This window comes from Colletotrichum orchidophilum, assembly GCF_001831195.1.
Source record: "Colletotrichum orchidophilum strain IMI 309357 chromosome Unknown Scaffold_100.1, whole genome shotgun sequence".
In the NCBI taxonomy this organism is placed as follows: Eukaryota; Fungi; Ascomycota; class Sordariomycetes; order Glomerellales; family Glomerellaceae; genus Colletotrichum; species Colletotrichum orchidophilum.
Genome location: NW_019173056.1, coordinates 50595 through 74647, shown reverse-complemented (window position 1 = coordinate 74647; position 24053 = coordinate 50595). Strand labels below are relative to the sequence as shown.

The following is a 24053-nucleotide window of genomic DNA, read 5'->3' as shown; positions in this document are numbered from 1 at the left end:
GATGCTTCAGGGATACATCCAGACACCCCATGCGGGCACCAGCACTGACTAGGACTGGCGCAGGAACTGGCACGCGAAAGCCGATGGCTGCGGCGCACTAGTGGGTGGTCCGTGGATCGACCTGTCGTCGAGCATGTCAGCGGTCAGTCGCGCGGGTTTGGCTTTTTTGTCATGACAGTGCCAGAGGACGACTTCAGACTCGTCCAACCAGTAAAAAAATCGGTAGAATTGGTCATTGACCGTAGGTGCTCTTGCTTATGGCTCTGATGCTGCTGTGGTTTTCGTCTCTTTCTCTGATATCCGAACGTGAGGCACAGGCTTTCTGCTTGGACTGACGTGCAGGGCCGAACACGATTGCGTCGCATCAGCAGCAGTAGCAGCGCCACCGAGTACAGACCACTTGGACAAGTACCCGTATAGAGCAGAAGATTCGCATCGAGACTCTCTCCAGAGACAGGTGCAGCGACGGCGACGGCGAACAACGTCGAAGAAGGTCCACCCCTCCCCTACTCCCAACGTTTGGTTTGGTCTCTTCTCCTATATCCATTCCCCTGGTGTCTAGTCGTCTACGGGGTACACCAGGGGAGGAGACACAGGGACCCCGGCCGGCACAGGCACGCAAGCATGGATGGTGGAAGGCGTCTGGAATGGCTGTCGCCCATCGAGTCGATCGAGTGGGTAGAGAGAGCAGACGAGAAGGCCGAAGCGTGTAGGTTGTCAATCATTGCCAGAGTTGATGCTCCGGCGTTGGAAGAAGTCGGTCTGGGGGCTGAAGGAGAACACAGACGCCCAGGGGAGCAGAGACGAGACTGAGATGAGGGCCAGCTTCATCGCTGCGTATGCTTCATCCTCACAGCAGTGGGGGATGTAAACTGGTGGTCGGCGAACGAGAGTCGAGACTCGAGAGAAGTTGCTGGAGGTGTGGGCATCAAGGGGAGAGAACAGGGATGATGCACCCCTACAGTTGTGTCTGCAGCATGACCATGATGAAGATCGTAGCCGGGGGGTGAGGTGGTCGGAAGTTGGTCGAGGGTGCTTCGGACTGTGCAGCTCGCTGCGTGTGTGAGGTGTTGTAGAAGGTGAGACAGCTGCAGAGCCAGAGAGAAGGTCGACCAGTCCGCAGTTTCGAAGAGCCGAATCGGGACGGTGCTGAAATGGTGTACCGCTACCATACCGCTGCGTGACAGGTGCGGGGGAGCTGTTAGCAGGAGACGTATCGTCCATTTGGGAATGGCATTTGAGGGTTCTATTGGCCTAGGTATTGGTCTAGGTATTGAGGCTGCAGCGTGCTGAAGGTCTGCGACGACACTTGCAGGGGGCCATGCGTCTCAGCGTGGGAAAGAGCGGGTTTCAGGACAAGGGAGGGCCCGGTGCGGACCGGGAAACTCTTCAGGGAGGCTTTCTCCCGAGTCCCGAGCCACCCTTCCCTTCCCTCCACTTCCCCCCGTTATGGAGCAGAACTGGGCACCAACTCTCCAATTCTGACAAGACTCGCCGACACTTTGGGTCTAGCCTCTTTCATCCCCTTCCCCTTGGAGGCTTGGTCACTCAACCAAGAAGCTGGCTAGACTACAATGTAGCCCGCGGGAGAGTGCTCGGCGCACTGATGTGTAACAGCAACAGCGCTAAGGCGGATGGATGCCAGACTCGACTTCCAAATCACACGCGCAGGCGGACGAATTACAGGCTCTAGAGCGGGAAATCCGAATGAGCCAGCCATACCCGCCGTAGTATCTAACATTTGTTCTTCTTCAAGCCTGGGTTTTCCGCACTGCGCTGTTGTGTCCTCTCGCTGTTTTGGCGTCCCTCAAGTACTGGGCAGGGTCGATGGCGGAGCCAACCGGCGAGGCAGACGGACAAACACCACCTTGATGTTGTTATTGCTTTCCATCATCATCATTATCACCACTATTCCTGGCTTAGGAGGAGTTAAGGAGCTTGAACTGAACTGGGCGTCCTTCCCGATAAGCCGCCATGCCGTAGGTGGATTCGACAGTCTGCATCATCGCCAAAAGTCTTGTCTTGTTTGGGAGATTTAACCATACTCCTTCAATCCGCCTTTCGACGGAAGAAACTCCAGACCCCTAAGAAAACCTTGAGACTTGGCCGTTGAACCGCGCGATCCTCACCAGGAAGTGGCCTTCACCTCGCACAAGCTCACCCGGGATCATCGATGAGGCTCTACCGGCCCTCGTGCTGGTTTAGCTGCAGGGAAGACAGGGCTGCCTACTATCGGCTTGGGCCCCCCTTGTCGTTCCCTCACCTGCCAGGTCTGGGCAACAGAAAAGCCTCTTCACCAGTCAAGTCTGTAAGGGGTGACGCGAGCTATTGGACATCCACTTCTTCCCAGAAACTAGCAACTTTGAAAATGCTCATACTGCTAATTTCCCCAGTTCGATCAGCTACTATTAGCATTCTTCGTCTTTTGAAGCTATTTCCTTCTGCTCAAGAAAGTAAGTGTCGCTCGCGTCGTTCGTTCGTGCCCCTCAGCAGGGCAAGTTGCTAGAGTGCAATTCTGTTAGTGACTCGCTGCCCTCTTCTGCCCAGCTCAATTTTAAGGTCGGGCACTTTGCTATTAGTCCCGGAGCTATGCTATAGCCTTATCCCGGCCGCACGGTCAACCCTCGAAACCTGATTTCCGTCCCTCGTCACACACACACACGCACACACACACCCGCTGTGCTGCACCCTTTTGCCGTACGAGCCGGCGTCTCCAGGAACCCTCGTTGCCCCGTGTTGCCGCTTACATCGACTCTCTTTTTCATCTCAACCTCCTCATACCTCTCCATCTGCAATAATTTTCGCGAGACTTGTCGCACCCAATACAGCAATTAAGCTCCCATCTTGGCATCTGGAAACTTGCTCCTGGCGATCTGAGCCAGACCCTCTCCGCTTATTCCGCTGATTGGGTCCTACAGCTTTTTGCCCTGTTGGAGTAGAGAAGCTTGCTGACGAGTTTTTTGGCCGTCATTGCCAGGTGCGTTGAAGACAGGAGTTTCCCTCAACACGTGACTCCCCCGTCTGTAGTAGCTTACTGTAAGTGGCTGTACGATTCGCCAGGGCTCGAGCCTCACCGTCGGCGAGGATTCTTTCACCAAAGTTGCTGCGCCGACATACGAGAAGCCCTTGGCGGAGGCTTGACGAATATATGCCAACGACGGTGCTTGATTCACAAGCTGTTGCGGGAAAACTTCCTCTACCAAGGCTCGTCACAATAAATTTAAATCAATGTACTCGTACTTGCCCAGAGTGGTAGTCGGAGAAGAGCCAAATAAACCTGTGCTGGGATCAATGTCGCTTGAAAAACCTCCGCGGCTTGGCCACATAGAACGTTGCCCGCCAAGCTCACGATCTTCTACCAAGACGTGGGTTGCGCCTGTCGATGGATGCATGGATGCACCCGAGACACAAACTTGGCTTTTCTCTTCACCTGCAAGATTGGCGAAAGGTGGGAGCTGTTGTGAGGCGAGTCGATGCAAGGGCTCTGGACTTTGCGTATTACTCAACCTGTCGATCGTTTCGACCCGTCCACTTGAGGGTGAATGATGGGGCCGCTGCCTTTCAACCTGAAGAGCTAGCTTCGCTCGCCCTCGATGGGACTAGATGGGCTTCTCGACAGTCAACAGCGGGCTCTTGGGGTCCTCCTCGATGTGGGCATCTTTTTTCCATCTGCCGGTATACTTCAGCGGGTTCAGCTCGCCGCCGCACTTGGTCCACGTCATAAACTTAGGCGCCAGTCAAACCGCAGCTGAGGATGAGGAGTCGCATCTTGACGATGGGCCTGGGCCGTTCGCGTAAGCTCGCGAGGATAAACGGCACGCAAGCGACCACGGTGATGAGAATTGCATGATACCTCGATCTAGCACCAGCCTTGCAACCCGTATCAAAAAGCCCACAACAGTCGTCAAACCTTGCGGCGGTTGTTGGTGCTCCGTCTGCGTGATTTGAGAGAGAGAGGCCTCTGGAAGCTTGGCCCACATTCTCCTGTGTGGGCTTGTAAGTCAGACACGGCCCTGTTTCACGTCGGCCGTCGCTTCAGTATCCGCCATCCATCCATCCCATCGGCGCGCCCTCTCCCTCCACCTGATGTTGGGGTGGGTTTGCGGCGTTTCAGCATCTCAGGGCCGGGCATCGAGAATTGCTGGTGAGATGGGTCGCAAGGCACCCCGTTTCGTTTCCGCACGCAACAAACTGCCGACACACTAGCTCACCCGCTGGATCTTATTTCCTCCCCAAGGCTGGAGTTCGTATAGAGAGGGCTTGGCTAGCAAAGGAAGCTTTTCCCAACCTGCACATGTTGCCGATGAGCCGCTTGGGACCCCTTCTCCTCGGTCATCAATTCGAGCATGTGCTGAGATGGTAATCCCATCTCTGGATGATGGATGTGGGGGAACGGGGGATGCGCTAGCTGTGAGAGCATTTCGAGTATTACAACGTGCTTGGGGGTATGCACGAGTGCGCTTTGGGTCATAAACGGCCTGGAGGTGTCAAGGTCGACGTCAGAAGAGCAGATGAGCGACAGGATGAAATGAAAAGAGTGACGACATGAGCCGAGGCGGTACCTCCTGCAAGGCCGTAGTACCTTAGGCCGAGGCGACAGCGGTATCAATTGTTAGCAGCCGCCACATGTCTAGGTGCGAGGAAACCACGGGCGGGAATTCCCGGCAGATTTTGCGGGATGCAGAAGCAGGATGGAAAAGGTCGGAGTGCGAACTGGAGTTTGAACGCCCGCGATGAGATGTCCAGGGCCCGATTCTTTCCAGGAAAGAAGTGTCCCTCGTCGTGTGTTTTCCTACTACCTCCTGTTCCTAAAACCCATAGTTGCGGTGATGGTCTCCGAGAGAGGGAGAATTGTGGGGACACGGTCCGCACGGGCACCTTGATGGTTCCGGAGGCGGCGGCGATGGCCTCCAGACGAGGGCCCGGACTGCGGTGAAGAAGCGGAAGGGCATTGGAGGGAATTGGCCGGGACATTCGGCCGGATGAACTGCATTTTCGGGGCTCGGGAAGTGGTCGGGTATGGGGACCAATTTTGGGCAGGACAACTCCATGCCATGACACGCTAACCCAGATCCATGAACTCCTCAAGCCCGAGATAAGACGTGCTAGCTCGGGGGTCTTCGGAGAAACGGCATTTGGAGCTTGCGGGTACTAGTGGTCATTCTTCGGGGGAGGGGGGTGACATGGGCGGATGAGAACCTTAGTTCATAATATTTCGAGTGAATAAAGGGAAGTTTCCGGAGCATGAGAGCTCACAAGCTGTACGTTTCTCGGGGGAAAGGCGGGTTGGTGCTATCCAAATGGCATGTGCGCGAGAGGCTTTGCGGAAGATGACTGCCGTAGTATAAACAGTCTGGAGGTGTAGACGATTCGTCTGGTGGCTGGTGAGGGGGAACGGAAACCGGAGTCGGGGGTCAAGCCCAGTTAGACTTGCGAGATATTAGCGACGGATGTGTAAAAGATAAAGTAGTGATTGGGTGCGATGGTCGACAGCGGGTAAGAATGTCACGAAAAAAAAGAGCGCGCGACGGAGACACGTCCTGAGTCATCCTCGTAGGCCGCCTTGCTATCGCGAAATTAGCGGCCAGCCAGCGCAGATGGTGAAAGTGCGACGGCCCGAAAGTGCGGGAGAAGATTTTAGTGACAAAACGCCGGGATTCGGCCGGGGCATGGCCGGTGCTTCTTGTTTGGATCGAGGCCGCCGGCAGAAAAGGCGCGGCGCAAGGGAAAAAAAACCAATGAACCTTACCCAGCCAAGACAGACCAAAACCATAGTAAAAAAAAAAAAAAAAAAAAAAAAGCAACGAGGCAAAAGGGCAAGAGACGCCCTGAGGCCCGCTCAAGCCCACCCTGAAGAGGCCCAGAAGTTCATAACCCAAGCTGGAAGATGACCAAACACTGATAGGGCAAAAACAAGCGCTCCATTGGGAGAGGACTGCGGCTGCGCGGGCGGCGGGCGGCAGTAGAGAGGATCCCGCCCCAAGGGCACCTCAGTGAATCCCCTCACGTGCCCCTGTATGCCCAGCATGCTTAACATGCCTGAGGTACTTCGTATCCGTACCTAGTAATTGAGTGGGAGGGAACTCTGTATGCGCAAGGTAAGCAGCTAACAAGGCATAAAAGGCAGTCCCGGGCCAAGACTTATCGGCAGCACATCGCTCTCACGGCCGGCCACTGGTTGCCGCAAACAGCCTACCCAATCACACGCTACCATTTACGTCCAAGCTTCAGTCATTGCTGGCGGCGGAGCGCGCTATCTCTGACCTCACCCCCGTAGCACCTGAAATTTTCTGCAAGCTGCCAAAAAATACCGCCAGGTTGGGAGGGTCCAGCCGCCAGCCTGCAAACTCGCGGTTTGCTGCGTCACACATTCGATTCCCACCCCCAAGAGCCCCAATTCCTGTCTTCCAGCTTGCCCGCGCATCCATAATTACCGTCTCCGAATTTCCTCCCTCCTCCGATTTCCATTTTTCTTTCCTTTTCCTTCCTCCACTCGAGCGTCGCATCCTCTTGCTTCGCAATCAAGAACCATCTTGGGTCACCGGGGACCTCCCTCTCCATCACCAATTGAAGCAATGGCTTCGTCCGCCAGAGCCATGAGCTCCCTTCGCGCAGCCCAGCAGCTGGTGCCGAAAGCTCCGCGTGCTGCCAATGCCGGTCGCAGAACCCTCACGACCACCTCCAGACAGTCCCTCAGAACCGTCGCCGCAAGGCCGAGAGTCGCCGCCCTTCCACAGGTCAGAACCGTTACGCGCCAGCTCACCAGAAACTACGCCGATGTCGCTCCCAAGAAGGCTGGCAAGGTCCGCAAGACCTTCAGATGGGCCTGGCGCTTGACCTACCTCTCCGCCTTGGGTCTCTTCGCCTACATCGGATACGTTGTCTACGATGACAGACACCCCGAGGATCAGGTCGAGCTGGACCCCAGCAAGAAGACGCTGGTTATCCTCGGTGAGTTCCTCACTTGACGGCGCGCCAAACGCGTTTGTGTGTGCTGACAACTTGAAACAGGCACTGGCTGGGGATCCGTCTCTCTCTTGAAGAAGCTGGACACGGAAAACTACAATGTCGTTGTCATCTCGCCCAGAAACTACTTCCTCTTCACCCCTCTTCTCCCGTCCTGCACCACCGGCACTATTGAGCACCGCTCCATCATGGAGCCCATCCGAACCATCCTCCGCCACAAGAAGGCCGCTGTTAAGTTCTACGAAGCTGAGGCCAGCTCCGTCGACCCCGAAAGGAAGGTTGTCAAGATCCTGGATACGTCGGAGATTAAGGGCACCACATCCGAGACTGAGGTCGCCTACGACTTGCTGGTTGTCGGTGTCGGAGCTGAGAACGCCACCTTCGGTATCCCGGGTGTGCGTGAGAACTCTTGCTTCTTGAAGGAGATTAACGACGCCCAGGCGATCCGTAAGAAGATTATGGACTGCGTCGAAACCGCCGCCTTCAAGGATCAGTCTGCCGAGGACGTCAGCCGTCTCATGCACATGGTGGTTGTTGGCGGTGGCCCGACTGGTGTCGAGTTCGCCGGTGAGCTGCAAGACTTTTTCGAGCAGGACATCAAGCGTCTGGTTCCTGAGATTGCCGACCGCTTCAAGGTCACCCTGATTGAGGCTCTCCCCAACGTTTTGCCCTCTTTCTCTAAGCAGCTGATTGAGTACACCGAGAAGACCTTTGAGGAGGAGAAGATTGATATTTTGACCAAGACCATGGTCAAGAAGGTCACCGACACCTACGTTCAGGCCGAGGGTACCGGTCCCGACGGAAAGAAGCAGACACTCACCATCCCCTACGGTCTCCTCGTCTGGGCTACTGGTAATGCGGTCCGCCCCATTATCCGCGACCTCATCTCCAAGATCCCCGCCCAGAAGGACTCCCGTCGAGGTTTGGCCGTCAACGAGTACCTCGTTGTTCAGGGCACCCGTGACATCTGGGCCATTGGCGACTGCGCCGTGGCCGGTTATGCCCCGACTGCTCAGGTCGCCGCGCAGGAGGGTAACTTCCTTGCGAGACTCTTCAACAACATGGCCAGAACCGAGACGCTCGAGAGCCGGGTCCAGGAGCTCAGCGCTAACTTGAACCTGAAGCCTGGCAACGCTGCCGAGGTTGCCAAGGAGATTGAGGCTCACGAGCGCCAGCTCCGCCGTATCAAGGACATCAAGCCCTTCCACTACTCTCACCAGGGCAGTCTGGCCTACATTGGCAGCGAAAAGGCTGTCGCCGACGTTGCCTGGTGGAACGGAAACATTGCCAGCGGTGGTACCATGACGTACTTCTTCTGGCGTAGCGCTTACCTTTCGATGTGCTTCAGCAGTAAGTTCTACATCACTCGAGTCTTTTGACTATTGTAACCACTTGCTAACGCTCTCTAGCTCGTAACCGTCTCCTCGTCGTCAATGACTGGCTCAAGTCCAAGGTCTTTGGTCGCGATATCTCGAGAGAATAAGCTAGGGGGGTTATTCTAGGCGTTCATGAATCATTTTCCTTGCCTCTGGCGCTGGGATATTTCACTTCTTGTTTTTCTTTTGTGTCCCGTAGCTTTCTTCGCGACCTTTTGTTATTTTACGGTGTCTGAGCGAAACGATAGAATCGATCGGCTTTAATGGCTGGGCGGGGAACGATAGACTGGGTAGAACTGGACACACGATCATCCTCCAGAGGGGAAACGCACGCACACACGACTACCCTGTAGGATTTTGTCGACTTTTTTGCCAATAACACCTGTACAATGTTACTACCGAGTATCTGCGGCCGCTGCGCTCGAACGCGTGAGAGTTGAATAATGATGAATGCAATGACTAGACACATACGACATCATGAATGCGGGTGCTTGTTGCATGTGATCTGATGTAGGTGAAGAGCTCCACGAGGTATTGTGTCGTTGAGCGGCGGGACGAACCGAAGCTACACAAAGCTTCCGAGCTACTGGAAATGCATGCGGGTGATCTCGGAAGATGACCAAGGCCTTCGTTCTCTCACCTGCGTGGCCAAGTTGGTTTGATGTCCTCGGGTGCTGGGCTACCCTCGGGATATCTGTAGTCCCCGAGAGTCGACACTTACCGAGGCAAAACGACTTGGACTGTGTAGTCGTTATAGGTTTAGAATGAGAACTCGTACAGCCAATCGGCAGGCCGAAATATGGTGTGTATCACTTAGCAAGCTCTTGTACATCTTGTTGATGTCCCGATCGTCGTTGCTGCGAGGTCCAGGCGACCGACTGAAATCAGACCATAAAGATCGGTTGACATGTGGGATCAGGGCACGTCTTCAGAGCAGCTTTTTCTCCCTTGCCGCATGTCGCCCCCTTAGTCTCACCCTAGATAAATAGCGCCGTCATCTCAGCCTTGCGTCTGCCTGTTACCCATTGAAGCAAGGTTCGCTCGGAAGGGGGCAGGGTTTCTAGTAAAGATATTATTCATACAACACGTGAGAAGTATGATTATTCTCAGTATTTCTTTGAGGTAATATTGTGATTTAGCGAAGCAGTCGACGAAAGGGTGCCTTAATCATTTCTTGATTGCATTTGTTGCACGGGAATTTCACACCCAGTTGAGGACCCTCGAGCAATCAAACACGCCCTCTGGAAATCGCTCCATCAAACGAGGCCGAGACAGTCAGCACCTCATACGGCTCGGACAAGCCAAGCACTTCACGGAATTCGTTTTCAAGCATCAATGAGTTAGTCAAACTTGTTGTATCGTGACGCAGCGCAGTCTAAATAGGCGTCGCGGAGTGTCGCCGCTTAGCCTAGCGGAGTTGACAATCCTCCCGGATCAGCGAGCACTCCAAACGGCTGGGGAACTCCCGGAGTTCCACTTTATTCCAGGAACCGGACCCGCACCGTCTCCTCCGGGGGCCCCATAGTGAACGACACGGGTCTTCGGGCCTCCCGCCGCCGCCCAAGTGCTCATCAGTGGACTGGCGTGATAGAACGGAGCTTGTCTCTGCTCCGGTATCAGCATGGTCAGAGTTGAATTTGCCCGCTGTCGTCGACTATTATTGCCGCGAACCGTTTTCCGGGACGGGGATTACCATTCATCATGTGGCCCCCAACAAATCTGGATCCTTGGAACTGCTCCCCATACAACCCCAGCGCGCCCAACATTCTGTTTCCCTACAAGATGCATGTTTATCTTAAGTTTGTACAAACGATACTTGAGAGACCCAACCGAAACTGTTGTCCGAACTCGACTCGACAATTAATCTGCAAGCCCGGCGCAAGGAAATCCTCCGGGTAATGCTACTAGACACAGAATGGCTACCGAGTCGATAATTTTGACGGTTCGACAGGATGGTCTGGTCCAGGAGTCGACCTCGAAAAAGACAGCCTTCTAAGTATGAAGGTCATCTCTTGGGGTCGGCTGAAGATGCGACGGGAGGTCTCCCGGCTCCGACGACGATGGCCGCAGTTGTGCAGAAATGGAACCACCCGAAGTCTTATCTCTCCAGGGTCTTGTCTTGTTTCGTGAATATGCTCGTGTCTGGTGCGAACGATGCCGCTTATGGTGTGAGTCCTACTCTGGCCCCCTCCTCACAACCTCGAGCGTGCGTAGCGACTGACTTCAGACCTAGGCTCTAATCCCCTATGTACTTTCTCTTCTGCCCGAACTGATGATAATCTACGGCTTACGCCCCTCCGCAACAGCTCGATAGCTAATACAACCTTTCCTACGTCGCGGTGTCCTTGGTCTTCATGTCTCCCTTTGTCCGCTACGTCCTCTCGGCATTCCTCAGCAACCATATCCATCTGAAGTTTGGCCAACGCGGCGTCGCCGTCATCGCTCCCATATGCCACATCGTCGCCTACATCAACATCTCCCAACACCCGCCCTACCCGGTGCTGGTCGCGGTGTTTGTCAGTTCCGGCTTGGGTAACGGTCTGAGTGGCGCCGGGTGGAACGCTTACATTGGGAATATGGCAAGGGCGAACGAGATCCTCGATGTCTTGCATGCTTCTTATGGCGCCGGTGGCGTGATTGCCCCGTCGATTGCCACGACCATTATCAATAAGGGCAACCTGGGTTGGTGGATGTTTTACTATGTCATGGTGAGTCTCAAGCCCACTATCCTTTACTCATGAGAGTGTGTTTGACATGATGGCATAAGGAGGAGGGAGTAGGAAGGAGATGGAGAGATGCAAGTCCAGGGAGAACAGGGGACAATTGGATTGTATGTATATGTGGATCATGCGGGCGAGGGAAAGAGAGACTCTATTTCTCCAGCATAGAGAATGGTGTTGATACTTCCTTTGCATTCGAACTGGAGGAGAGAGCTCTTCATACCATGGCACATGAAAACAGCGATTGCATTAGTTTGATTAATTTATAGTGACAATCTCGATATCTACTGATGAGCTAGAGAGCTAACTTGATTAGATATGGCTAAGGCAGGTTGGTTTAAAAGAGATCAAGGCAGCTTTCACAAGGACATTGATATCCCACATACCCTTGTGTATGTGAATGTACACTCTGTTATACTTTCTGGTTTCTTCCAAGAAATAGTCATGATGTAATTTCTCTGGTTCTTAAGATATAAAAACCATTTTGTACCATGATACAAAAGCCCTTATTTCCAATGAAAAAGTCGTGGAGGGGTACACAAGGGGTCTACGGCAGCTTTTCAGGCTTCATAAGTTGAGAAGGGTATCAAGAACGAGAATTCGAATCAACAGAACTGATCATTCTTTCTCTGGGGCTCAATGATTAGGTAATTTTCTCATTTCCTTATTTGAATGGTAATAGAGAAAGTGTCTAATAAAAGTAGTATAATGCCTCGTCCTTCATTAACGTGCTAAAACGTATTCGTATATGGACATGTCACTAGATGAGAGCCAGGGTGAATACATACCTTGGTAATAGAGATGGAAGGCTGGTCTGTGCACTGAATCGCCCTTTGAAACCAACGTCATTCTCGGCAAAACCTTTTTCCGAGTTTTCGACGCTTGGACCATACCAACCACGCTAGCTACCAAAAATTCTCATGATGGGTCCCTCACCTGCTGTCTCTGGCCCAGCTGCTGCTGTACATCCCCTAGCTCAACTCCAAGTTCGACTCCATCTCAACGACTTCCTTTTCGACAACCAAGGCCACTTCCTCAACAGCGAATTCACCTGTGAGCTTCAGCGCCAGCTATCCAACTTTGATTGGAAAAAGTCATTCCGCTTCGGTCAAAAGCTCGCGAACCTCGAACGACTCCAGAAGCTCGGATTCTACGTCGAATTCACACGTCCCTAGGCTACGTCCACAACCATCTCATCGAGATCATCGCGAACGAGCAACGCGCAGCCGAAACACACCACAAGAAGGAGCGCCGCTCTCAAACTACAGCCACCATGGTCCAGCTTACCGAGGTCGAGGACGAGCACTTCCAGTCCGGGCAGGCCGGTCCTATTGACGATGACGCTGACTACTCTGACACTGGTATGTATCATCTGCTAGCTTTCAGACATCGAGTAGGGTTTCGAGTTTTGGGTGATGATTTTGTCGCAAAGCTCCAGGCGTGTCGCATATGTCACACGCACAGTAACTGACCAAGACCGCAGACTCGGAAATTTCCGAGGACAGCGACTACAACCCTCGCGACGAGTCTTTCACCGAGCGCCTCTACGCCCTCAAGGACATTGTTCCCCCGACGACCCGTGGCTGGATCAGCAATAAGGTCGATTTTGGTGTCAGCGCCGTTCAGAACACGTGGTACTACGGCTCCCGCACCGTCTGGGTTGTCTGCGCCACCGCTCTCATGATCGGTGTTCCTCTGGCCACCTGCTGGGCAGAGGACCAGCAGATCGAGGGCATGGAGCGCGAATACCGCATGCGTGAGATGGGCGGTGATGCGCTCCTGGCTGCCGGCGAGGGCAAGGAGGGCAGCACGGCTGAGCAAGTCGGCCTCGCCCTCGATCGATCCGAGGCCAAGCCCGCTCTGTAAAACTAACAACACTCGAACACACACACACACACACACACACCAAGATAAAAAACACAATGCAAAGCGAAGCCAGGGAAGAAGAATGAGGCTAGCTTATCGAAGAAATCCGGAAATACGCGCACCAGAAGCTGACGACTGTACCACACACCACCCCTACCTTTCTCGGGCAGGTTTTGCGTTTTGCGCTTCGGAACTGTATATCAAGACAACTCTCTCACACTCTCACATCCACGACAACGGAACTTTGCATGCATTGCGGTCATGGATGGCTGGCGGGATGGGGTTTCCCTGCCATTATGCTTGTACTATAGGAATTCATGAGGCCGCGATTGGAATGGCCGTTTGCAATCATGACAAATTCTAATACCCATTCCGTTCCCATGAGCATCGTTTGACGTCATGACCCAACCGCTGCTATAATAGTGCATACTGGCTCCTCACTGGAAATGTAATGGCCGAGATGTGTTGCAGAAGCATCTAGCACCAACTGATGGTGTTCCGGCGCCAGTAGCCGCAGCAGCAGTAACACATCCGTGCAATCCTGGGGCATCCCTGTGAAACCTCACCAGGGTGAAGATGGGCCAAGAGAACGGCCCGAGTGAGCTTTCTCGATTTCCACTGTGCTTCAGTAGATGACCATTACTGCCCAAAGCCAAAGCTGGCAGGTGGTGGCTGGGATATTTAGACTGCATCTCAACCAGCGTGACCATCTCTATCCACGTTGCATACTTGACGTTGGCAACCTCAACATAAGCTGCCCAAGGTTGTGAAAATCATCAAAATGACGGGCGGTGACGATCGAGATTGATTGGTTAAACCTCATTTCGTTCCTCCATCTTCACATCAAGAACCTACTGCTACCAGGATGATTTGACCCCGCCATCGTGGCCACAGGGAGGACGGCAAGCCTGGCTGTGGCGGTGCGAGGGAGTAAGCTCTTCTTCTGCAGGACTTGTAGTGTTCGCTGCTTCTGGTGTTGTTTCTCTGTGGTCGAAATCTACTACTCCTTTTTGACGATTTGATACAACGACCAAGGCAACAACATTGAAGAGTCCTTATAGATAATGGCGTCAGTCAGCTAGAAGACGCAATCAAAGTCTTCTTTACATGTGTAAGGGCTACCTTACGAACTCCTTCAGGTGGTGCTTTTGGGAAAAGTTATCGAAATTTTGGCCCTCCGTCGATTAGCCATCAATTTAGAGAGATTTCTTCTTGCAGAGAGACCTAAAAACGCGGTTGAATGTGCTAGCACATTACCGTCGGTCTTGCGAGTAATCAATGCAAGCTTATTTTCGTCTTCGGAAAGTTGACTGATTACCGGGCGATGTTGTGCAAGTAAGCCGAATGTGGCAACATTCTCCTAATGCCCACTTGCCTTGAATCCCAATTCAAAACTTTGTGGAAAAAACTAGACAAAGAGCAGGAATGAGGTCATCTGCAAGACTTCAAAAGCCTCAAAGTGACACGGAGTCTAGCAAAGCAATTGTGCTGGCGGTCACCGGGAAATCTCACTCCACGGGGGCGTAGAAAATCCGGGCCTTCGACTCCGGGATCGGCACCTTCGGCCCGCTCCGACACGGCCAACTGGCGGGACCACGTCGGGAAACCTGCATCGCACAGTCATCGAGCAAACCGTCAACTTTTCCATGTTCAGTGTCACCGGACTGTTGTGGCCCTTGTCACTCCTTCCCGCAACCTAGTCCTCCTCTCACGGTAACGTCGCTTAAACTCCCCCATGGGTTTCTACCATTCACCTCTTTTTCTGTTTCTCGCCCGGTCACATCGCTCGCTCGCCCGCCCGCACAGACAGCCTTTTTCTATTTGATCCAGAAGGGGCTTGAGTGATTATATTTCGCAGCTGATTAGGAGGGATTCTTATCAAACACCATTTGCAACTTCTAGCAAGCTGGAAATTCTCAAAAAAATTAAAAATTAAACGTAGCATCGAGACAAAAATGGGTTCACATCCAACATTAGATATGGACTTCGTTGCTCTTCCCAAAATCGAGGTATAATTGAAGCAACTTGGGAACCAAGAATTATTGCTACAGAAACCCTGTCTGACAGACTCACAGCTCCACGCTCATTTGACGGGTAGCGTAAGCCGTCGCACCCTCCACGACATCTGGGTCCTCAAACGCGAGGCAGGTGAAACAGATCTCGAGGATCCTCTCGTCGTGATGCCGGACGGCAAACACGACTACGACCTCACCACGTAAATCTCACTTTCTATCCTCGAAGCCCTCCGCCTCGGCCAGACTCGTGCCTCATCTAATCACCAACCTCACAGCTTCTTCCCCCTCTTTTCGTCTTACATCTACAACCTCATCACCGACGTCGAGACCCTCCACACAGCAACCCTCTCAGTCCTCAAAGACTTCCACGCAGACGGCGTGACCTACCTCGAGCTTCGCACCACCCCGCGCTCCCTACCCTCCCCAATGCCCCAGCCGCCCTCCGTCTATGTCTCCACCATCCTTTCCGCGATTGCCTTCTTCGAGGCCTCCCACCCGGGACAGGAGACAATGCGCACCCGCCTAATCCTCTCAGTCGACCGCCGCCACACCCCAGCGCAAGCCCACGAAACAGTCCGTCTCGCCGCCTCCTTCCGCGACCGCGGCGTTGTCGGCGTCGACCTTTGCGGCGACCCCGCGGCCCGCGTCCACACTGGGGTACCGGGCCAGGACGATGTCTCCATTTTTCGCAGTGCCTTTGCGGAGGCTCGGAGGCTTGGCCTTGGCATCACGATCCACTTTGGCGAAGCCGAGTGCTCCGGTCACCCGGCGGAGCTCGCGGAGATTTTGTCGTGGTCGCCGCGGAGGCTGGGCCATGTCATCCACCTCGGCGAGGACGTCAAGCGAGAGATTTTCGAGCGCGGGATCGGACTTGAGCTGTGCCTCAGCTGCAACGTCCACGCGCGCATGGTGACGAGCGGGTTTGAGGGGCATCATTTCGGGGAGTGGTGGGGTATGGAGGGGAGCTTGATATCTCTAGGCGTACGTTGCCAAAAAAAAAAGTTACCCCTTTCCCTGGAATCTATCACGGTGTCCTCTGGACAGTGCTTGCTCTGCGAGGTGATGCTAGCTGACTTTTCGAATCAACAAAAATAGACTGACGACGTCGGTGTCTTTGGCAGCCCATTATCCAACGAATATAGGCTGGTAGCGGAGCATTTCAAGCTCTCCCGAGACGAAATCTGCGCGCTTGCCCGCCGGGGTATAGATTCCATCTTTGCAGACGATGCCGAAAAAGAGCGTCTCCGGCAAATGATGTGGAAACCCGCCAGGGTTGAGAAATAAATGAACATCGCATCGATGAACGAATAGACCGAAAGACTAGCAAGGACCTGCTGCTGTGTGAATGTCACGATGCCGGCGCGGGCATCGGCTGCGATTCTCAACAGGCCAACAACCTTTCTTGTACAGGAAGTAACTCGAGTCACCCGGCGCCTACCTATAACGTCAATTCGTTGACCGTTCCTTGCGAGGGGCCGGTACAACAGCCCGAGGGCCGTACGTTTGCTTTGGAGTTTCTGAATCGGGTCGAGGCTTCGTATTGCCGCTATGGGGCTCTGCCGCGTACTAGCACTAATCTTGCCGACCTCCGTGAGATAGAGGGTGATTGGGTAGCTCGGCAGAGGATTTTAGTTGACCTTCGAAGCAAGAGCCTTTTTCTTTCTTTCTTTCTTTTTTTTGGTGGTTTGATGGATATCCCCTGGCCCGCGAGCATTTTGTCTGCTATGCGGGCGGCTGTTGACTGCCCACATGTATCGGAGTCGATGTCGTCGGTTCGTTTCAAACCTGGAAACCTACAGAATACATGTTTAGCTTTGCTTTCGGTTCCTTCCAACTTACCGAGTAACATACCGTCCTCAAGCGCGACTCGATACGCAGCGGGTTCTTGCTGGACCGGGTCTGGCCTAGCTTGGATCTGGTCTGGTCCGACTCCGTCTCTTCATGCCAATTTGTCATGTTCTTTTTCGTTCTACCAAATGAAGTAAGGCAGCCGATTCCTTACTACTATGGCTCACTGCTCCATGGCATCGACTAAGAACCGACATGGCTTTCAGAAACCTACCCTACTCCATAGTAGTCTGCCTGGCTAGCTACTCCAGCAGCATCCATGGATCGACGTACACTATGCTGAAATGAGACATGACTCTATAATTAGCTTCACAGAACTTTGATGTTCTTCTCCAGTTATTCGGCTGCAAATAATCCCAGTCGGACCTTTCGAAGCGTATTGCAGTCGTTCGCCGTCTTTCCAAAGTCGTCAGAGCGGCCCAAAATTGCTACCACGAATAACTGGGGTGTGCAGTGACTACTATTGGTGCCACATGCAAATCATTGCATTCAATGCTCAAATCGAGATGGCCGCTGCATAATTGCTCAGTGTGTAAGCTACTTGCTGTCCCTTATGAACCAAAAGGGTTGGAGCAAGATCTCTGAGATGGTTCCCGCTAGACCGAACGAGCGTTTGCCAGCAGCAGGGACATGCCAAGCTGCCAGGAGGGTCCATCGCCCTGTGCTGCGCAGAAGGACAAGAATCCGGCCAGTCGTAGGGCTAAGAAACGGCCAAATGTCTCGTCTGCTGCAGCCTCGAGGTTTCGTGGTGGTCCGCTCGTGAAGTGTGCCACACGAGTCCTCCTGCCTCGGCCCTATGAGCACAAAAGAACGGGGTGGCATTTGTTGCACTTCTACCTGGAGTAGGGCCCGCGCAATCCGCGGACTGCCATTCAGGAGTGCACTCCGGACCAGGTTCGCGAATGACCATTGCAGTACATTGTCGGTATTCGTCTTTGCATTTCGTTGAGACGACACACAGACCTCGTCAATATCCTAGATCATTAAAGGGTGCCAGACGAGATCCATCATGCCACCCGCAGGAAAGGTGATCCCGGCGTTGGAATGTGAAACGGTAAAACATGGAGCGAGCAGCACAAGAAAGCATCTTTCAGAGGCCGCGGGTAGCTTAGAGGATAGGGATATCACGAGGCGGGTACCCGTACCAACGTTCAGTGCAAGCCTCAAAGTGACAAAGGGGATGCCACCAATTCGTGCAAACGGATTCTACCCGTACTCCCGGGTGGAGCAGGATCCATGGGAGCCAAAGCGTTTCCCGCCGAGCGGAGAAGAAGTGCGTTTGCCCATTGGTGGTCGGCGGTCGAAGATACTTCAAGTGCCGGTCACAAGATTTACCACAACGGATTTTGATTTTGGGCCATGTACCTCGTTCTGGAATTCCCTGTTTCTATCAACACTCAATGACCAAATGGTCTGTCATCACGTAGGTTTGTGGAGATATACGAAATCCTGGGGACTTTACCTCGCCGAATTGGAACAGGGGCGACGCAGTGAATCTGCCTGTCGGTGACGTTGACTGTGGCATATCTGTCAAAGCTTCGACCTACCTGGGGGACATTGAAGAATTGGCTGTCAAATTCGGTCCCCTTTGATCCTTCTTGTGATATGCTTCGCCAATCAGACGAGCTGCCATTATGCGCCATTGTGCTTTGATGGAGGCGTGACCAAACCAAGTTTGGTTAGGGGTTGAACTTGGACGGCCGACGTACCACACAGTGCGAGCGAGATCGTACACAGCTTTTGATATTCGACATCGTCCGCCGTCAGCAGAGGTATGTAGTTGTATTAGCGTACAAGCTACGTAAGCTATGAGTGCTATGCGCTTGGCAAATCTTATCCTAGCAGGAGGGCTTGTCCGGCTGTCAGGATGACATCGCCGGCGAGGGTGTCATCGCCAGAATTCCCCTAGCCAGTCGATATGTCGGCGTTGTCGTAACTTGTCCGTTAGATGCCGGGATTGCCGGATGATGGCCTGTCAAGATGACGGAAATTTGTACCTGAGTCCAGGGCAGTCCAAGGTAGTACAAAAGATTTCTGGCTTTCCACAAGCTTACTCTTGGAGCTAGTGGACAGTGGCGCAAGGTTGGGGCAGAAGACGGGTACCAACAGTGATGGGCCCCCTTGCCAAGATGATAGGAGCAGGAGCTTCAAGGCATGGTCGACAAATCCAGAAGTCAAGGCGAATCGGCTTCTTTTGTTCTCCATACGTGAGCAGGCGACGTGCAAGTGTTGGATATATTTGGGGGGGGATGTTCAATTTGATTTGTGTCCCTTTACCCTTCAGACGACACCAGCAACGCAATCTAGCACCGTGTGTACTATCTACACAACTTCCGAGAGTAGTTCAATCTAGTGCTAATACGGGAGTATAGGTTTTGAAAGTAGTCAATGATAGGAGTATGACGACCCAGTCGAAGAAGTGAGAGTTTGGTGTTGACCTGGAATCGGAAGCATACCAATGCCCGTGACTGATGTCCGACGGGGATTGTCTGACAGTCATGCCTTCCGCCCAGAGAGTATAATAGTGACAATCCTGGTGGGACGCTCGAAGAGTGTATGTCAGTATTCGTTTGATATCGGCAATCTTCTCCCGCCACAGGGCCATCATCGACATGGATAGTACAGCGAATCCAGGCGAGACAAGTTTTGCTTCGGGACCTCGAAAAGAGGCAACTTGGGAAGCTCGGGGCTTGCAGTTGCACCGGCTGGCTCGAGATCTCAAGGCTGGGTAGCCTGTCACGCCAAAACCACTGGGAGACGACGACCTTCGAGGATGAAAGCTTCGTTGCGGATATCTCCTCAAAGCTTCGACAGCGAGAAGAAGGAGCCGTTGGCTGGGAAAGACGCCGCCAAGGTCCGCGAGGTGGGCAAAAGATTTATCGAAGCGCCAGGCCGTGAGCTGTAGTGGTTGTGATAAGGTCTGACTTGAGATGAGATCGAGCAATTGGGACGACAGCAAAACTGATGATGTCGGAAAAGCAAACAGCCAGCAGGGAGCTAGGATGGGTTGCGGCCTTTCTGTACAACAAGGAAATGAGCGGTTCGCCCAATACCCCGAGGACCCCGGCTGGCTGACGACGGCTCCCACCTGGCTAGCAGCTCAGCAAGGAAGGCATTTGTCTTTCTCGTCTATGCCCTTCGCCTAATCCGTGATTGTCGCCACCTGACATCTGGGGATTTCCCGAACAACGTTGGAGTCAGATCTGCACTTGGACCAAGGGCTCGTCATGATCGTTATCCTAGTCCGGGTCTTCATCCTAGCCCTAGTCCCCTCCATCTGCAAAGCTATCAAGAGCTGATGACTTTGTTGATCGCTCTGGCTACCTTTCTGAAGAATAAGGTTTTCGGATGGTTCGCCGAAAAGTTTGCCAACGTCCACCAGATTGGTATGACCAAGTCGCATTTTACGCGTTCTGTCTGTGTTTAGCTTTCGAGTCCTCATCGTTTTCCTTGCTGATCGGTATCGCTGCTGGCGCTTGCTTGCACTGGGTTGTCGACTGCTGATCGTTTCCGGGGAGAGGCCAGGGTCTTCCGAGTATGTGTGTTTGTGTGTGTTGCGATGGTTATGCGTGTCTAGTTCAAACGGAGAGGTGATGCCGGTCGGCCATCAGCAACATGAGGCGAGGGGACGTTGTCAAAGTGGTGCCGTTTGGCGAGCGCTGCCGACGCGGCCTGCGTGCTTTCGCCACCCTACGCTGTTTTCTGGCATTGACAATGTCCATGTCGTCGGCGATCGGCTGAATGAAAAGTATGAGCGGTGCGTCTCGAGGAAACGCTATGAAAAGTGTCGGGCCTGCAGCGTCTAAAGCCTCCTGACACTAGCGACCGACCTCAGAACAGGAATGTAATAGCATAGTAATGGCGGTTTACTACGTACGAACGTTCTTCAATTTGATGAGGTGAGGTGGACGTGGAGAGGAAATGCGGTGCACAGGTCGCGGAACAGCCGGTGCAAAGAGTGGTAGTTGCTTGTTACCTTGTCAGGGATGTCCCAACATCCAAGACATGGACCTGGCTGCATCCTGCATCGAAGTACGTATCCGTACACCAGGTAGCTCATTTCGATGGGGAGTCGGTACCTGAGACTCTGGATACGGCCTAGTGTATGTATCCAATCTACTTTTTATGCAATGCATCTCAGCTAGAGCGTCCCACATTGCAAGGCATCCTACAGGTGAGGTGAGGTGAAGCTCAATGTGAGAGAAACACCGGGTCATCTGAGTGCTCCGTGATCACTGCGATACCTAGTACGTACGACTTCGCTTACTGATGGGATTACTGCCTTCCGCGTCGGCTGATCGTCTGTTGGTTTGTTGTATTTGGATTGAATGCCGTGCGGAAGAGGTAGCCAAGAAGCGCAAGCGCAAGATCCGCACCATTCAACTCCAACTCCAATGTAGAGGGGCATTGTGCGAATACAATGCGTGACTGAACAACCCTTCTATTGTATTGCATTGCATCTGCATCTGCATCTGCATCGAGCCACAGGGCCCTCCGAGAGAAAGAATGCTGCGAGGTGTTTGAACGGTAGCTTGTCGTTGGATCCAATGATGGAATTCAGAAATCGACAGAAAGGCAAAATGCAGTACCTCCGTACCAAGCTACGAGTACTTACCCAGCGGTTGATGGCGACGAGACAACGCCTCGAAAACTCTGAATTTGAACAAACATGGCGTAGATAAGTTCCCCTAATTGGAGGTAAGCGGCCGTGGCTAATGATGAGCTACTCTGCCGTTCACACAATCCCTTAGATTCGAGCTCCCGTCGGATGCGCAGGGCACGGGAAAGAAAAAGCGTCGAGCATCCCCGCAGCTTCAAGCGTTGTGCTTGCATGTCGCCAAGAAGGTTGGAGGAGGAGGAGAAGCCTTGGGAAGGAGGGTGCGCAGCCGGTGCGGCGGCTCCTTCTCCACTTTCTGATGCGGGAGGGGCGAGACGTATCGGGCTCAGCCTGGCCAATTAGAACCCCAGTCTGCCGCAGCTTCCCATCTGGAAACAGACCCGACAGGGGTTAAATGAGTGCACTGTGCTTCCCATGTTCCTTTTTTCAGTGTTACTCAGATGACAGGTGCTGCCGATACGCCTTTTCCTGCTTCAGCAACCCATCTTTAGCCCGAGAGAGGCACTTGCTACTTTCCATGGAAGGAACATGAAATATCTACCTACTCCCGTTGGACAAGATCGATACGTTAGAGAAAGACTCAATTCCTCGTGTTGCCATATTTCTTTTTTCTCAAGCTTAACACGGCGGTACCTATGGCAGGTATGAATGTGCATGGAAGATGAGGCAAGAGATTGGCGCAATACGAAAAAGTCAATACCTTGACCGAGGTGTCTGTGCCCGTGCGCGTTGCAAGGCGGAAAGGAAATATCCCATGTCGTCGGCGGCACCTTTGATCTTTTGCCCATACAGTACGTGAGGTGCTTCAAACCATCCTGCATGCACCCTTTGTCCAAGGGTAGTCGAAAGTGGAAAGTGAGGCGGAAGAAGACGCTCTGCCAGTATGACCATTCGGGCCAGCGCGAGCAAACACGACACGGCTTCATGGTGTGGGGGCATTAGGACGCCAAAAAAGCACAGCAAATACATCCATCTTTCGTCCATTTCCATGATGTATAACGTAGATGATGATGGCGAAGGGCTATGCGCTCCGTAACGCAGGTGTCATGAGTACAGGTAGGGATCCCAAATCTACAACTCTAGATGCCTTTTAAGCTACCGCACTGAACCCTGCTCCTCTGCTTGCTCGATCGGGATCTGGTTGTCTTAGTCTTGGGTCGCCCATGCACGTAGCACATACAGATACCATGTCCACCAGCTAGCCAACATGCTGTAGGCTGAGGGCTTGAAGCTCGATTGAAGGTATCGCGTTGTACATAGTAGGGCATCGCATGGAGCCGACGGAGAAAAAGCGGACACATATACACACACACTCTCTCTTCCTACCGGGTGCAGCACCCAGTTTGCCACTTCTTGCTCAGTTGAACATGGTCCCAAGCTCCCAATCAGTCAAAGAAATGGATGCCCGCGCACTGCGACTGGATAGATGTTGATGCGCACATCTCAAAGCTAAACTGTCTTTTTTTTGGCTCACCTAAACACCTCCTTGCAATGGCGGTCCGGGATACAAGGCTCAATGATGTGGTTACTGGTAAGGGATTGGTTACGGACCAGAGCAAGAGAATGGGACGACATGGGCGGCTTTATTACTGCTGTTCGGATTCGGTCATTAGCAAGTACGCTCGTATCGAGGGGGGTAAGATTTTCATTTGCCTTTTCAGATTCTTACCTCATACTATGTACTAGTTCCAGAGGAAAAATGATTTATCCCCCAAAGTCTGTTAGTACGTACCTTGTCAGGCAGACATCGAGGGACCTTTGTTTGATCACGACGAGTGCAAGACGCAAGTTGACGGCAGGTTGGAGCGGAGGAAGGAACCTGCACTCGGGGTAATTCTTACCTCCCATGTCACGCTTGTCTTCCCTTCCTTCCCCCAACCCACATCTGCAGGCACGTCTGGTTCCAGAATCCACTTGTCCTTGGGCCATCTTTCCATTTGTGTGCGGGATTCGAGTCCACGTACCTTCTTGCCTCCGTACGGATACCGGGATACGTCCCATCTGGCACCAGCCCACTGAGCCCAGGGTCACAAGGGGGAAGAAATAAAATAACACAAGCTTGTGCCCCACCCCTATTGGATATATCCACAACCATGAACCATCAATCGTCAACCGTCAACTACCTGCTGCGTAATGATTACTTGGGCAGCTCACAGCACTACATGTACTTTACAGATACCTTCGCCTCCTGTAGACATGCAATACTTATTTGCACTTGGACATTGTTCCCTTCGCGCCACATGGACATATGGAATCAGCTGACTGGCGGCATTGTGATTGGCGGAGCAAGGAGTCACTGGATCTGACCTCGACGCATCCGATCAACGACTCAACTCAGCTCCAGTGTCTCTGTCCTTTTTGGGCGCAGGGGGCTTGTCGAACACACCGAGAGACACCTCAAAGAGACACCGGCGAGAAGACGAACCACTGTCCCATCCAATCGACCACTGGCATTCTCAGTCTCCCGCACTCTCCCAGACTCTGAGACTGCCTCATACGGACACCACATGGGTCAGCACAGGGCCTGGACTCCTCCTCTACCGATTCATCTTCATCCTGTCTTCCCGCTTCACAGCATACCCGCCATCGCTGCATTTCTGTACGAATACCTGACCTGCCCCAATCTCACAGCTCTTGCCGCGTG

At 53.1% G+C, this 24053-nt stretch overlaps 5 protein-coding genes across 5 annotated transcripts; 4 read left to right on the top strand and 1 right to left on the bottom strand.

Moving 5' to 3' along the window:
- Positions 1-717: 717 nt before the first annotated feature.
- Positions 718-1224, bottom strand: CORC01_10252 (uncharacterized protein; the record flags this gene model as incomplete). Its single annotated transcript, XM_022621880.1, has 1 exon — positions 718-1224. One exon carries the CDS (start codon positions 1222-1224, stop codon positions 718-720), a length of 507 nt encoding a protein of 168 aa, XP_022471596.1.
- Positions 1225-6575: 5351 nt separating this feature from the next.
- CORC01_10251 (uncharacterized protein) lies at positions 6576-8449 on the top strand (the record flags this gene model as incomplete). Its single annotated transcript, XM_022621879.1, has 3 exons — positions 6576-6951; positions 7012-8316; positions 8376-8449. 3 exons carry the CDS (start codon positions 6576-6578, stop codon positions 8447-8449), a joined length of 1755 nt encoding a protein of 584 aa, XP_022471595.1.
- Positions 8450-10696: 2247 nt separating this feature from the next.
- Positions 10697-11083, top strand: CORC01_10250 (MFS transporter; the record flags this gene model as incomplete). The annotated part of the gene is made up of 1 exon (XM_022621878.1): positions 10697-11083. The coding sequence occupies one exon, from the start codon at positions 10697-10699 to the stop codon at positions 11081-11083; it is 387 nt and encodes a 128-aa protein (XP_022471594.1).
- A 902-nt stretch (positions 11084-11985) lies between these two features.
- On the top strand, positions 11986-12928 carry CORC01_10249 (uncharacterized protein; the record flags this gene model as incomplete). The annotated part of the gene is made up of 3 exons (XM_022621877.1): positions 11986-12115; positions 12238-12423; positions 12546-12928. 3 exons carry the CDS (start codon positions 11986-11988, stop codon positions 12926-12928), a joined length of 699 nt encoding a protein of 232 aa, XP_022471593.1.
- A 1955-nt stretch (positions 12929-14883) lies between these two features.
- On the top strand, positions 14884-16227 carry CORC01_10248 (adenosine deaminase; the record flags this gene model as incomplete). The annotated part of the gene is made up of 4 exons (XM_022621876.1): positions 14884-14937; positions 15004-15143; positions 15219-15924; positions 16039-16227. The coding sequence occupies 4 exons, from the start codon at positions 14884-14886 to the stop codon at positions 16225-16227; spliced, it is 1089 nt and encodes a 362-aa protein (XP_022471592.1).
- Between the last annotated feature and the right edge of the window lie 7826 nt (positions 16228-24053).